This window comes from Parastagonospora nodorum (genome assembly GCF_000146915.1).
Source record: "Parastagonospora nodorum SN15 chromosome Unknown scaffold_35, whole genome shotgun sequence".
Taxonomy (NCBI): Eukaryota; Fungi; Ascomycota; class Dothideomycetes; order Pleosporales; family Phaeosphaeriaceae; genus Parastagonospora; species Parastagonospora nodorum.
The window spans coordinates 39,438-52,816 of NW_001884583.1; the positions used below are offsets into that span (position 1 = coordinate 39,438).

Consider the following 13,379-nt stretch of genomic DNA (forward strand, 5'->3'; position numbering starts at 1 on the left):
TAGAAAACTAAAACTTTATATGCAATACTTAGGCTTTAAAGCATTTATATAATTAGAACTGCTACAAAAGTAATATAAAATCTTTGCAAAAGTAATTAAATAATAATTAAACTCTTCTTTTTTTAAGATCTATTTAGCTAGATTAAAAAGAAGATTATGAGATACTAGTAATAGTAAAATCTATAGTCTGTGCGTAATTACTCAGCAACTTGCGCTAAGAACTTTGCTGTTTGCTAGCGGAAGCTGCGTATCTAGCTACTCTAGCTACCTAAACATCTGAATTTACTCTTAACTAGGTAATACTATTTGCCTTATCAAGCCTTGCTACGATTAGGCTAAATTGTTTCTATTACGAGTCGTTAGGCTGCTATTGCGCCTGCTATTCTGCGTGCTATTTGCTATCTTCCTAAATTACGTAAGCATATCTAATTACCTTTAATTAGAGCGCCCAAACACTCTCGATTAATACTAATATTCTTACTTTATGCAACGCGTGGAAATATCGCTAATATGTCGCAGCTTAAGGATGCCTGCTATGGTTGTGATACCAACCAACGGCTTCGAGAAGCGCCGGGTAGCACCTAACAAGGTACTGTAGAAATTGTAAAGAGATTCTTTTTTACATATCCTCTAACAAGTTCTCCTTCAACAGGTTCAGGCTATCCTTTCGAATCGCGTTGTCGGACAAGTGAGTGACCTCCTCTCCATATGGTCTATGCACTGTTCTGATGTCCCTCACTAGGACGAGCATTATCTTATCCAGTGGCAGACTGAGCGTGTGACTGACACACCGCCGTTAAGCTGGCATTCTATTGGAGAGCTGGTCCGGTGTCTCGATCAGGTCCAAGCGTATCTAGAGGAGAGGGCGAAGTATGGACACGCTTGATCGATTTCAGGTAATATGTGATACTAATAATCCCAAGATCTGCGCAAAACTATTCCATACCGATAAAAAGGAAGTCGCCAGAAGCTCCCTCAGATATCGAACGACGACCGTCCCCATTTGAGCGTCGCCTGTATCAGGATAGCAGGACGCCGTCTGTTTCTCGATCGTCATCTGCTGCTTCAGCTGCACCAAGCACAGACGTCACGTACAATGGCGTCCTTGATGCGGATGAAAATGGCTACATTTTCTGCCGTGCAGTAAGTTTGTGACGAATCAGTATCGCCCGTGTCTGCGGACTAACAAGACCTAGTCTTCTGGTTCAAACGTTGCCAGCCTCAACATTAACGACCTTCCGGTGGAGATGACAAGGGCTGCGTTGACTGCAAAGACTACCACGGCTTTGACATACATACGGAAGGAGTATGTGCGACGCCTTAAGAAAGTCCCGGGTGCACCTATCCACCTGTACAATGTCGTGGACAGTTCTACGCCATCTCTGCAGTTCAAGTACATCCCAGAGTACGTGCTTCGAGAAGGCGTTCATCGCGCCTCGAGTGAGGCACAAGTCGGTTGTCAGCAGTGCTCGCCGCATATGGGCCGCGACATCGGTTGCGAATATACTAAGAAATGCGATTGCCTAGAATACGCCGCAGTTGATGAGAGCCGCATCACGGATCCAGAGATGATTGCGCAATACGAAGACTACAAGCTCAACGGTGGGGACTCGATGGGTTTCCCCAAGAAGTTTCCGTACTTCGCTGAGGGTACTAAGATTCAGCGTACAGGCGCCCTAGTACCGTTCTACCTCAACTCTCGCCGGCCGATTTATGAATGCAACGACAAATGTAAGTGCGGTCAGTACTGTCGGAATAAAAACGTGCAGTTTGGTCGCACTGTGGAAGTTGAGATATTCAAGACACCCACCGGACGAGGCTGGGGCTTAAGATGTAAGAAAGATCTTCACGAGGGTCAATTCATCGACACTTATCGTGGAGAGGTCATCACTGACGCTGAGGCGACCCGTCGTGAGGAAGCGTCATTATCCAAAGCCAAAGCATCGTATCTGTATTCCCTCGACAAGTTCGCCGACACGGAGAATCTGAACGTTGAGGAAATTTATGTCGTCGATGGCGAGTTTATGGGCGGCCCGACCAAATTCATTAACCATTGCTGCGAGCCGAATTGTCGCCAGTACACAGTAAGCTACAACAAGCATGACTGCAAAGTTTACGACATCGCCTTCTTTGCATGTCGCTTCATTCCTGCGGGCGAAGAGTTGACGTTCGATTACCTCGATAAGGACGAGAGTGAGAGCCAGGAATTGGAAGAACCTGGTGAAGGAGCGATACCTTGTCTATGTGGCGCGAAGAATTGCAGGAAATGGCTGTGGACTTGAGGCATCATGGGCGACATCAGAGTTGAGATCCTGTGCCAGCACGACTTGGCAGTCCGATACACTGGTACGCGTTGCATACAACGCACGGAAACTCACGTTATTGGAAAATGTTGCGAGGCGTTCAGGGACAGGTATCTGATACTAAATGACGAGCAAGGACTCGTTCACAGGCGTTGCAGTTCACAGGGAGGAGTTCAGCATAGCATTGTACTTCTCAGACAGTGCTTGACATCAACAATTTTAACTTAATCAAGACACCTGAATGCTTGCATAGCAACAGCAGTGATCAGCTGACAAGCGAAAGCAGACTAAAAATTACCAAAAATAAAAATAGTTATTAACATTCTAGTCCATTCCTCCCATGCCAAAATACACTATATGAGATCCACTGTATACAATTTAGTCGCCTTCGCCAATATTGGTCTTTGGGGTATATCTATCCTATGCAGCTAAAAGACAGTGACAAGGAAACAAGCGGACATTAAGAACAAAATGAAAACATACAAACAGGGATAGGACGCTCAATATCGAGCTAAGTTAGGAAAGGTTTGTACAAAGGAAATATGTGTCGATCTAATCGATATGATGGTATGTTCATTCTTAATGACGTGAGTTCTCTCGTTGAAGTTCACGGCCGAAGTTCAGTGCGATAGGCGTCATTTCGCTATCAACTGTGCTCTCGTCGTCGTAGAATCCGCTCTCACTGAATTGCTCAACCTCCGCGTCTTGGTCGTAGTTGGCCTTGCGCATTAGCGGCGGTGTCTGCGGTACATTGCTTGTTTTGCTTCCGAGACCAGGAAACCCCATCTCCGTCGAAGCTTTCGAGCTGACTGAGCTGGTGCGTACATTCTGCGGACGCGAGCTTGACGATGGCAGGTCCGGTGTACGGCGGAGATTCGATGTGGGAGGAGTCATGAGACCTGACAGGAAAGATTGGGCTGAGTGTGGAGTAGTACGAGAAGGAGTCTGGGCGCGCGAGCTGGTATTTGAGGTTCCAGCGAGGGCTGATGCGGTTTCTCCACGACCTTTGCGCCAGTTGCCAAATGCAGCCGCGAGCTGGACAGCTTTTGGTGAAGCAAAGTTGGAGAGCGTACTCAGTGTGGGGAAAGACTGTTGACCACCAGAGATGAGGCGTTCTTTCTCAGACTGCTCCATCTGCAGATTGGTCCGAATACGAATCGCCGCATCGCGAACAGTCTCGCGGTCGAAAGTAGGCTGAGCGAGAGAGTTGATGAGATCGTTTAAATCATCAATGCGAACGCCGAGAAGCTCGCGAAGCCAGTTGATCTCAGTTTCACGCTCCTTGAGCTTGGCCGGAGCCTCAGTATCCAAGTCTTCCATCTCATGTTCCAGTGTCTCGATTCGCTGTTCACGCTCTTGCAACTGTTGCTGGAGAACATCGATAGATTCGCGGAGAGCCTGCGGCGAAATCTTCTCCGATCCTCCAGGTGCTGATGATGCGAATGTAGGCGACTTTGCAGCAGCGGCAGCGGCGGCGTTCGCAGCTTCCTTGGCCACATGAAGCTTCTCCTCTAGTAGAGAAATCCTGTCCCTCAGATGGTCTGCCTTGGAGTTGGCCAGATCGAGTCTGTCGTTATGGAAGGCCTCGGCACGCTCCCTGTCCTCGTGCGCAAAGTTCAATGCACGTGCGTGTTCTTGCTTCAAGTTCTCTAGCTGGCGCTCGAAAGTCCGTTGCTGCTCCTGGAGGCTGTGTCTATTGTTCTCGAGTGCGTCCCGAATAGCTTGCTTCTTAGCATCAGATGCGGCCTCTAGGTCTAGCTCGTGCTTTTCTTTTGCTGTGTCGGCATCGAGACGGACCTGGTCGAGCTCTGCGCGAATGCGAGCGTTCTCGCTCTCGAGATCATGCCGGACAATGTTGACCTGGTTGTTGGCTGCGTCAATATCGGCCTCCATGAGCACGCGAGTACGGCGTATCTCCACGTGAGCAGCATCCCGTGCCTCACGCATATCGCGCTCGTATCTCTCTGCGTTTTTCTGGTGCTCCATGGACTCCTGCCTGAGTTGATCGACGGTCTCTTCAAGCCTGGCGTTATGCTTCTGAGTCTGCTCCAGGTGGATTCGAAGCTTCATACCCTCGCGCTCTTGTGTCTCCAGTCGCTCAAGTTCACGCTCAAGACGTTCACGAGTTCGACCTTCAGCCTCAATCCGGGCGCTGAGTATCTCGTACTTTGTCGCAGAGGACTCCTCGCTCTTGTGCCACTGAGAACGCTCGGCCGCGACCTGCTGCGAGGCAGCGACCATATCCTGTTGCAATTTCTCTAGCTTGGTACGCATTGATTCGCGAACACGCGTGGCTTCCTCGGCCTGGAAGCGCGCCTCGCCTATAGCTTTGTGCAACTGCTCACTTTCTTCATGCGCTTGCTGGAGATCGGAACGCCACTTACTGGCGGATAGACGGTGCTCTTCGAGCGTGGTAGCAAGTGCCTCGTTCTCTGCAGTGACTGTCTTGAGTCGATTCTGGAGGTCCTCCTCGGAGCTTTCGAGTGCGATGTTCTTGAGTTTAAGCTGCTCGTTCTCGGCGTCAAGAGAAGAAAGCTTGTCTCGAACTTCGTTATCACCAGACTCGTAGGTCTCCAAAGTACGACGAGCAGCATCGCGCTCCTCTGTGAGAACGCTGATCTTCTCCTCGTCTTGACCGGCGGCTTGTTGCAGAAGAGCGAGTTCCTCTTCAGTAATCTTGAGCAGGCGAGACGTGTCAGCTTCGCGAACTTCAAGCGCTCCCCGGATCTGAGCATCTTCCTCTGCACGGGACTTTGACTCTGCCAGCATCGCCTCAAGCTCAGCAATACGTGCGTCCTTCTCCTGTATAGCCTCGCTCTCTTTTTGAGTCACTATCTCCAGGCTCTGGCGATGCAGGGCGTCCTCTACTAGCTCACGGATATCATCGGCCTTGAGCTGATGGTTGGTGGTCTGCGCAATGGAGGCTTTCAGACTGCCGATGACTTGATAGATCTCGGACATATCGACCTGAGGCTGAGGAATATCTGCAGGAGCCTGAAGCGTGGCTGGCTTGCTAGACGCCAAGGCTTCGGCCACGATCGAACGGATTGTGTCAGGTTGTACAGGTTCCACAACTGGTAATGCAGGAGGTTGGTGGGATGACAGAACCTCCGCAAAGATAGACTTGAGATCGTCCGGCCAGATTTGCTCGGGTGCTGGGGATGGCATGGGCTGAGGCGCGTGAGTCGCGAAAGCTTCCATCACCACCGAGCGTATGTCGTCAAATTTGATTGGCTCAGTGACAGCTTCTGGCATAGATGGCTTATTCGATGCGACAACGTCCTCAACAATAGCGCGGATCTGGTTAGCATCCACATGATGAGCAGTCGGAGCAGCTGACTGCTGGACCGCTAGCACATCCGCAAATATTTCACGGATCTGCTCAGAGGCAAGTGGTTGGACGGCAGTAGACGGCATAGACGCGACCTGTGATTGGTGAGACTCAAGGGCATCCCTCACAATAGCTCGCATCTTCTCCAACTTCCTGTCTATGCGAGGAGAACGATGACGGTAATGGGCATCGGCGCCAATATCCTCATCCTCGTCATCGGCATCGCTGTCTCGCTCAGCAGTTGACAGGCTTCGACGACCACGACCTGGGCGTTTTGATATCATTGCCAGTGCTTCCTGAATACCGTGTAGGTTCTGCTCAAGTGGGCCAAGACGGGACTCTAGAAGGCGGCCCATGATCTCATCAACGTGCTGGTCGAAGAAACGACTGCGCGTCTGAACCTTGTTTTCTCCATCGGTTAGGAGACCTTCGTCCCAATCACTTATGGGCACGTCGTCGGCGTTGTTTAGACGGTGCACAGGAGATTCATACGCCAGCGCGGCGCGTTCGTCGTCGAAAGGATCCTGCGCCGAGGTTGCGGAGCCTCGCATGTCTCGTGGCGCATAGATTCGTCGAGGACTGGGGCTAGGCGCGTCGCTGCGCATCTTGAAGTTGGGTTGAAGGTCGGACCGCTCGAACTCGTGTGGTGTCCTCTGGGGGGATGATTGATCCCAAGTATCTTCGTCGCGCTCAACGCCAAAGTCGGAGCCCTCTTGGTTCATGTGCTTCATGACAGCATCAATGTCGTTAAAGGATGCGTGGCCCAATGGATCAAAGTCGACGCTCTCGCTATCCGGATAGCGTGTATGCCTGCCTCCCTCCAATGCGGTCTTGTAAGATCCGTCGTCACTTGGTCGAAACGTGGTAGCTGGGCTACGACTGATGTGACGCGGAGGAGTAACTTGCCGCTTAGCAGGCTCCTGAGTCTGGGAAGGCTTCGTAACGTGGAAGCCGAAATCGTAACCAGCGCCGAATTGGGGCTTGAACTCGAATGCCTTCGCGGTGGCTGAGAGCGTGCTCTTGTGCCCATGCTTCTTATTTACCGGCTCCGGTTCTTCGATGGTAGGCGTAGGTACGTCGCTCGCGTCGGGCGTCAGGTCATCGTCCAGAATGTCCAATGACTTTTCAGTCTCCAAAGATGATTTATTCGAGTCAACGACGATGAGCTCTCCCAGAGGCAACGGTTCCGGGCTTCTTGACTTTGATCTGGCCATCTTGCCGGCCGGCGAGAGATTCTCCTTACCTTCTCGCAATTCCTCCGGCTTGAGCTCAGGTTCGATTTCATCCATATGGAGCTGAGGAACCTCGGCCAACGGCTGCGACGCCAAGATAGGCTGCAGAGCAAACTTGGGCACGTCATCGCCATCAGCACGACCGCGTCGAGCACGTTTCTCGCGACCATCAGCTTGCATCGGACGGCCCTCCTCGTCTTCCCGCTCTTCCTCTTCTTTCTGTTCGGGGGCCTCCTGTCGAGTGAGATCCGGACGGACAATAGGCACAGCCTTTGAGCGCGATGCTGGCTTAACGATATCGCTGGCTGACAAGTTAACGTCGCCAAAGATCTTCGAGGAGAAACTTGTGGGCGCTGGTGCGGGTTTGTTGGGATTGAACGCCGATACACTAGGATTAAACACTGGCGCATCTGGTTTGAAGGATGGCGGACTGGAGAAGTTGAAACCACTTGATGGGAATGCGTTGCCGCTCAGACCAATGGGCTTGAACTCGGGAACTTCTACGGCAGACTTGAGGACTTCGGCAACAGGTTTGGCTGCGGGAGCTGCCGGCTGGAAAGCAGGTGCATCAGGCTTAAATGCAGGAGCAGTAACATTGAAACTGGAAATACCATCGATGCTCGGCTTGCTGCTGCGCGGTGCCACCACGTCTGCTGGCGAGTTTACAGCTGGCGAGAAAGTGAAGCCCGATGAGAAGGATCCAGGGCTGAAAGATGCAGCAGGATTGAACTTGAACTCCTTAGCCTCGACGTTGAGCCTTGAGATGGAAGATCGTGAGGTGTGTTTGCTGTGAACAGCAGATGCAGGCTTGCTGATCGCGGACTTGTTCTCTTTCCAGGAATTGCTAACCTGCGAGGTAGCCTGTGAGTGTTGCGCCGAACCCGGCGCTCTAGGCAAAACCTCTCCGTCTTCTAGACTTGGATTCGTGATGTCCGAGACATTTGTCTTAGCACCATCACTCTCGCCCCGCGGATTTGGCTGTGCTGGGAACGAGAAAGCCACTGGCTGCTGCGACTTTGCAAGCGAATGTGCTCGGCTATGTGGTTGCGGCTGGTGAAGAACCGGCCGTGCATCCTCCCACTTCTTGTTGACCACAGGGTTAGAAGGCTTGTACTGATGCTTGAGCTCGGGCTCTGTACTGAAGTCGCCTCCCTCTGCGAACTGCTTGTCTATGGCCTCCTCTAGATGATATTCAGCATCGGCAGCCTCACGCTCGAGGTTCTCGCTGATATTGTGGCGATGACCACGAGGTGTGGGGACGGCGATTTCTGACGCAGTTTTGGTGGCATGCTTCATGGCTGGTACTTCATCTTCCTCATCCTCATCCTCGGGCACTTCTGCAAGGGTCGAGTTTGGTCGCATGCCCATGAGCTGTTGCTGCTGCTGCTGTTGGAGAAGTTGTTGCTGTTGTTGCTGAAGTTGCTGCTGCTGCATCTGCATCTGTACAAGATAGTCATCCTGTTGAGCAGGAGTTGGAGGGAACTGCTGGTTGTGACGCATGCCAAATGGCGAAGCTGGCGAAAGCATACTTGCCATATCGGACCGGCTGAAAGGTAGCGCAGGCGATGCAGTACGACCGTCTTGGGATCCGAAGTAATTACCAGGTGACCATGTGCCAGAGGGCGAAATTGCGTGGTGCGCGAAACTAGCAGGTGATCCGAAGGTCGAATGGCGATGCATATGCATGGGTGCTCGTGGGTTCGCAAAAGCACCAGGCGAGGCAATTGACTGCCGAGACATGTGGCCAGGTGACGGTCCAAATGGGAACGACCCGGACACGATGCTCCCTTGTCTAGCCATGCGATGACTTCCCGCAGAGGAGGTGGGCAGCGGTGGTGAGAATATTTGACCTGGGTGTTGCTGGCTCGAAGCTGATCTTGACAAGGGCAGTGGTATGTCTTCTTCGCCTCCTTGGCTGACACCCAGTGCGGCGAGCTTTGCCTCTAGTAGTGAGTCTACGTATTCTTTCCATTCCGAACTTTTGGAAATGCGAACACGATATTGCGATGCCGCATTGGCTCGCTCAGCACGTACATCCTCTTCACCCGGCCAGATGGCACGGTTGTGGGGCTCCAATCCTCCAGTACTGAAACCGCGTGTATCGTAGCCCTGTTGGTGCAGCTGCTGTAGCTTTGCGTTTACTGCATCTTCACTCAAAGGCTTGGGTGGAAACCCAGGACTACCTCGAGGAATATCGCGTGGTATTGAGATGACACATCCTTTCCCTTTGACCATGACCTTCTTTCGAACACGTTGTACAGGCGCACGTATGGGTTCAGCTGGTGCCAATTGCTTGACAGGGGTATCCGGCAGTGGCTTATCCACCGAAGCTGTTGTAGGATTGTTGCTGAGGCTCTCATCTAGCTTGACTGATATTGGTTCTGCTGGCTTCGAGGGCTCGACAGTGCTGGCCGGCACTTTGCCCACTTGTGTATTGCGTTCATTCATTGCGCGCTTTTCCGAAGGTCCAGCGCCTGATGTTTTTCTAGAATGCGAGCCCGCATCAGGCACAGCATACTTTGAGGCCATCATCTTGCCGATTGCGTCCTTCTGGTCCTTGCTAAAATGTCGCCAGAAGTCTTGCTGGTTCAACGTCTTGTTCTGGTTCCGGAGCTTGTGCCCTCTCTTGGGCGGAGGCGCAAGCGAGACTTCCTGGTCCTCCGAAGACTCCTTGTCTGTCTCACTGCTGTTGTCGCTTCGCCAGTCGTTGGCCTCTCGATTCCAGCGGCGTTCCAAAAACCGCTGCACCCACTCTGCCGAAGTCGGATTCGAATCGGTCGCTCGCGGGGTGACTACAGGATTCTGTGAGTCCTTTGTCGGTGTCGTTGGAATTGGCACTCGCGATCGAATAAGGTGCTCAAGAGTAAATTGAACGGGCGATGCGTTTTGGTCTAAGCGAGGAATGAGATGCTCAAGGTTAAACCTGTTCGGCGATTCCTCTTCAATCTCAAGTCGAGACGGAAGAAGATGTCCAAGCCCGAATTGCAGAATCGATGACTCGCCTTCAAAGTCGTCGCTCCCAAAGTTGGTCGAAACCTGGCGCTGGGAATTGAAGACTGGGGGCGGGTGACGGTAAGGGCTGCCCCAGCTAGCAGTGTAATAGGAGGTATCGGTCCTTTCGTTCCTAGCAGCCGTGGACGGGGTGCGAGGGTTGTTTCCAAGCGCAGCAAAGGACGGCAGCGGCGGTAGCTCTGGGCTTGAATAACCAAGGGTTCGAGTCGGGGACGGGGCAGTCCACAGCGTCTGGGTCGGGGAGATTGCCTCGCGGGGACTGTTCGCGTCGCCGAAATGCTGGGCAGCAGATGGAGGCGATGACGGCGGAGACAGTGAGGGCGAGGAAGATCGTCGAGCTTGCATTCAATGTCTCTCTCCACTCCTGCAGCCTCGTTGACCTTCAACGCGCCGTGGAAGTTTCGGTACGCGTCGGAAACACTGGAGAGGTGGCGAGGGACAGGCCGGTGCTGAGGGCGGCGAGTACGCGCGCGGACGGCGTCGTGAGGCCGGAGACGGGCGATGACGCAGGTATATTAGGTGTATAAGAAAGGAAAGGCTATGGTGAGCAGCTTAAAGGAGCGACATAAGGTGGGAGGGCTCTGATCTGGAGACAGCAGGACGAGCAAGCATCCCGTGGCAGAAGCAGGAGCAGCAGCAAGAGATGCAAAAAAGCAGACGTGAGGTGTGGTCGTGAGAAATTGACGGGGAAAGGAGAGTTGATCGTAGGTAGCCCGCCGCCTGATTGGTCGAGGGATGAAATGCGGGCGGGCCACATAACGTGGCAGTCGAGCTCAAGGGGCAAGCGCGAATGACGCTCCTGCTGCCGAGGCCACATGCAGGTGCAACGTAGCACTGCCCGGCACGCGTTGCACAGCGCGCCATTCCTCGAGCTCGACCTCAGCAATGCGCTGTCCATCTGCGAGGAGGTGCATCCGCACCACCATCCCGAGCGTCTCCAGCGAGTCCAAAGACTGCCAAGGACGCTGCCCTCGACGCGTCTTCTGGCGTCACAGCGCGTCTAGCCTCATTTCCTGATGCTAATGGCTAATGCACCCGCCATGCCAGTGACGGCTAATATAAACCAAGCAAACATGACAACCCATGCTGCAGATGCAGACCGCGTTTCGACTCCCATCGAGAAACCCACCCTCACCCAGCCATACATGAACCAACTGCATCCGCGCGTTGACACAACGAAGCTGCTGGTGGACGTAAGTCTAACTTCTGGCCTCTTACCCAGTGCCTAGTCGCCCTCATTTGACTAGACCGGGATGACGGGTGGAACGCAAAGGGGACCCTGACCAAAGTTTAGCTTGCGGGAGCTAAGCATGGTCGACCAGGCTGTCACAGATGCATGAATCTGGACGATTTTTCTAGAACACCGACATAGGGATGAAGCTCAGAATAGCACCTAGGCAGTTGAAACACCTGATCAGTGCGTCTTCTCGAAGCAGAAGGACCTCGAGCTCGTCTCTTCTGGCCAAGTCTCGCTACCAGACATTGTCTTTTGTCGTGCATTCAGACATGCAGCATAGCAAATACTAGTCCAATCAGAAATGTTCTGCGAATCCCTCTGCCATGCTACATCTCAATTCAATGCTTTTGTTCTGCTATTGAATGCTCTCTAACAGACAATCAAACTTTCCGCCACATGACCATTCTCTTAACAAACGGACTCCTCTTGAATCCAGCGGTAGCTCCAGCGTTGTTCATCTTACCCCCACCAGCTGACTGCTCCTCTTGCTCGCCAATCTTCCACGCTCGCACCATCCAAAGGGACAACGCGGCCCCAATGTACATGAAGCCTGTGAACAAGATAGCACCAGTGTAGGTTCCATGGTTGAATGCAACTATTTCAAGGCCAATGGCCTCAGAGACTGTCGTTCAATGTCAGTATATATCAGACAGGCTGGAGACACATAGAACCTACATGTTGTAGGCACCACCATTACCAACCAAGTAATGCTTAGCGCACTCGGCAACCTTTTGATACCCATGACCTCCGCAGTCACAGGCGCGGCAACAGCCCAGTACGTGCCCGCCACTGTACCTCCCAATATACCAAAAAACAGGACCACCCCAAAGCTCTTGGCAAACATCCATATCAAAAGACTGAAAATACCGCACGCAAGAGTCATGGAGCTCGCCATGTTTAGTCTTCCGACTGAGTCACTGAAATACCCAATCGGCGGTCGTCCCAGCGTTTGCCCAAGATTGAAAACTGCGCCAATAATACTGCCTTGCTGCGCTGTGAGGCCGATCGTACGAGCGTAGTTCGGCAAGGAAAAGAGCAGTACGACGTAGCCCAACATGCTCAGGAACCCAAACAGCATCAGTCCACAGAATTCTGCTTTCTTGAAAAGTCTCCAATCAAAACTCAGTTGGCTGCTTCCAATCTGTTTGTTGCGATCTCTCATCACCAGTGCGCAGGACGCGTTGACTATGAACGCAATAATGCCCAATATTCGAAAGGCCCACGGTAATCCAATATTGCGAATCATCGCTTGTGTGGCGAGGGAGTAGATGAGTCCGCCGAGACCAGAGCCAGCGGATGTGAGTCCGTTGGCCAGACTTCGACGTGTAGTGAACCATTGCGCTGCAATACCCACACTACCGACGAACAAGAAACCCATGCCCCATCCAAAACACAGGCCTTGAGTGAGGAAGAGATGCCATATTTTGGTCGCAAAGCTGGCCCCTATGAAAGAAGCAGTCTCCAAAACTACGCCAATAAGTAACGTTGTGCGGGTCGAGAAGATGCGAGTCGTCAATGTGGCAATAGGCGATACAATCAATGCTTGACTGATGGACAGACCGCCGATAAACGCATAATGCAATGGCGTTGCCCCGGGGAATATGTCGTTGGAGAGATAATAAGCCAAAAAGACTGCGTAAGAAGAATTGAGACCCCACGTATGTGCGTTGATAGTTGCGCAAGCGGCGACACATACCCAGCCATAACCACCGTTAGGTGGAACATCGGTGTAAGATTTGGTCTTTTGCAGTGCTACCGCCTTCTGGTCAATCTCTTTATCAAGACCAGGTGTAAGTCGTTGTTCAGCGCCATCAAGAGCCTCTTCTGATGCTGCAATGCCCTGATCTTCCCTGCTTTCCAACTCTTCTTCATGTCGTGGTTTACGAGTCATCATAGCCGGATACAACTCTGCTCCTTTTGCGCTCGATCCAACAGCGAAGATCGTCACGATAGAGTACCGTCAATGAGGAGTCTTGAAAGCTGCCAAAGTCCTAGAGGAGTCATTGTGCCGCCTTCCTCCTAGACTTCAGCAGGAAGGCGTCGAAAAGTGGAGGTCACTAGCAACTCAGCCCGGAAATAACTCGACTCAGGATGCCTCTAGACGTTTAAGGCTAGACGTCTTTCATGTGATTGGTAGGTCCGGCAGTATAGGCCACTAAGCTTTTGCCGCCAGCTCTACGCTCTGGTGTGATCTCCGAGATTGAGAGCGGATGTCCACGGGTGTCAAAGGGAACAGAGAGAAGCATCCCATGGCACTTGGACAA

General features: G+C 52.4%; 5 protein-coding genes across 5 annotated transcripts; 3 read left to right on the forward strand and 2 right to left on the reverse strand.

Annotated features, from left to right (window-relative positions):
- Nucleotides 1-1,247: 1,247 nt before the first annotated feature.
- Nucleotides 1,248-2,282, forward strand: SNOG_14974 (hypothetical protein; the record flags this gene model as incomplete). The annotated part of the gene is made up of 1 exon (XM_001805086.1): nucleotides 1,248-2,282. The coding sequence occupies one exon, from the start codon at nucleotides 1,248-1,250 to the stop codon at nucleotides 2,280-2,282; it is 1,035 nt and encodes a 344-aa protein (XP_001805138.1).
- A 6-nt stretch (nucleotides 2,283-2,288) lies between these two features.
- Nucleotides 2,289-2,511, forward strand: SNOG_14975 (hypothetical protein; the record flags this gene model as incomplete). The annotated part of the gene is made up of 2 exons (XM_001805087.1): nucleotides 2,289-2,346; nucleotides 2,453-2,511. The coding sequence occupies 2 exons, from the start codon at nucleotides 2,289-2,291 to the stop codon at nucleotides 2,509-2,511; spliced, it is 117 nt and encodes a 38-aa protein (XP_001805139.1).
- Nucleotides 2,512-2,882: 371 nt separating this feature from the next.
- Nucleotides 2,883-10,223, reverse strand: SNOG_14976 (hypothetical protein; the record flags this gene model as incomplete). The annotated part of the gene is made up of 1 exon (XM_001805088.1): nucleotides 2,883-10,223. One exon carries the CDS (start codon nucleotides 10,221-10,223, stop codon nucleotides 2,883-2,885), a length of 7,341 nt encoding a protein of 2,446 aa, XP_001805140.1.
- Nucleotides 10,224-10,951: 728 nt separating this feature from the next.
- SNOG_14977 (hypothetical protein) lies at nucleotides 10,952-11,395 on the forward strand (the record flags this gene model as incomplete). Its single annotated transcript, XM_001805089.1, has 2 exons — nucleotides 10,952-11,071; nucleotides 11,297-11,395. 2 exons carry the CDS (start codon nucleotides 10,952-10,954, stop codon nucleotides 11,393-11,395), a joined length of 219 nt encoding a protein of 72 aa, XP_001805141.1.
- A 100-nt stretch (nucleotides 11,396-11,495) lies between these two features.
- Nucleotides 11,496-13,006, reverse strand: SNOG_14978 (hypothetical protein; the record flags this gene model as incomplete). Its single annotated transcript, XM_001805090.1, has 2 exons — nucleotides 11,496-11,737; nucleotides 11,791-13,006. 2 exons carry the CDS (start codon nucleotides 13,004-13,006, stop codon nucleotides 11,496-11,498), a joined length of 1,458 nt encoding a protein of 485 aa, XP_001805142.1.
- Nucleotides 13,007-13,379: the final 373 nt, after the last annotated feature.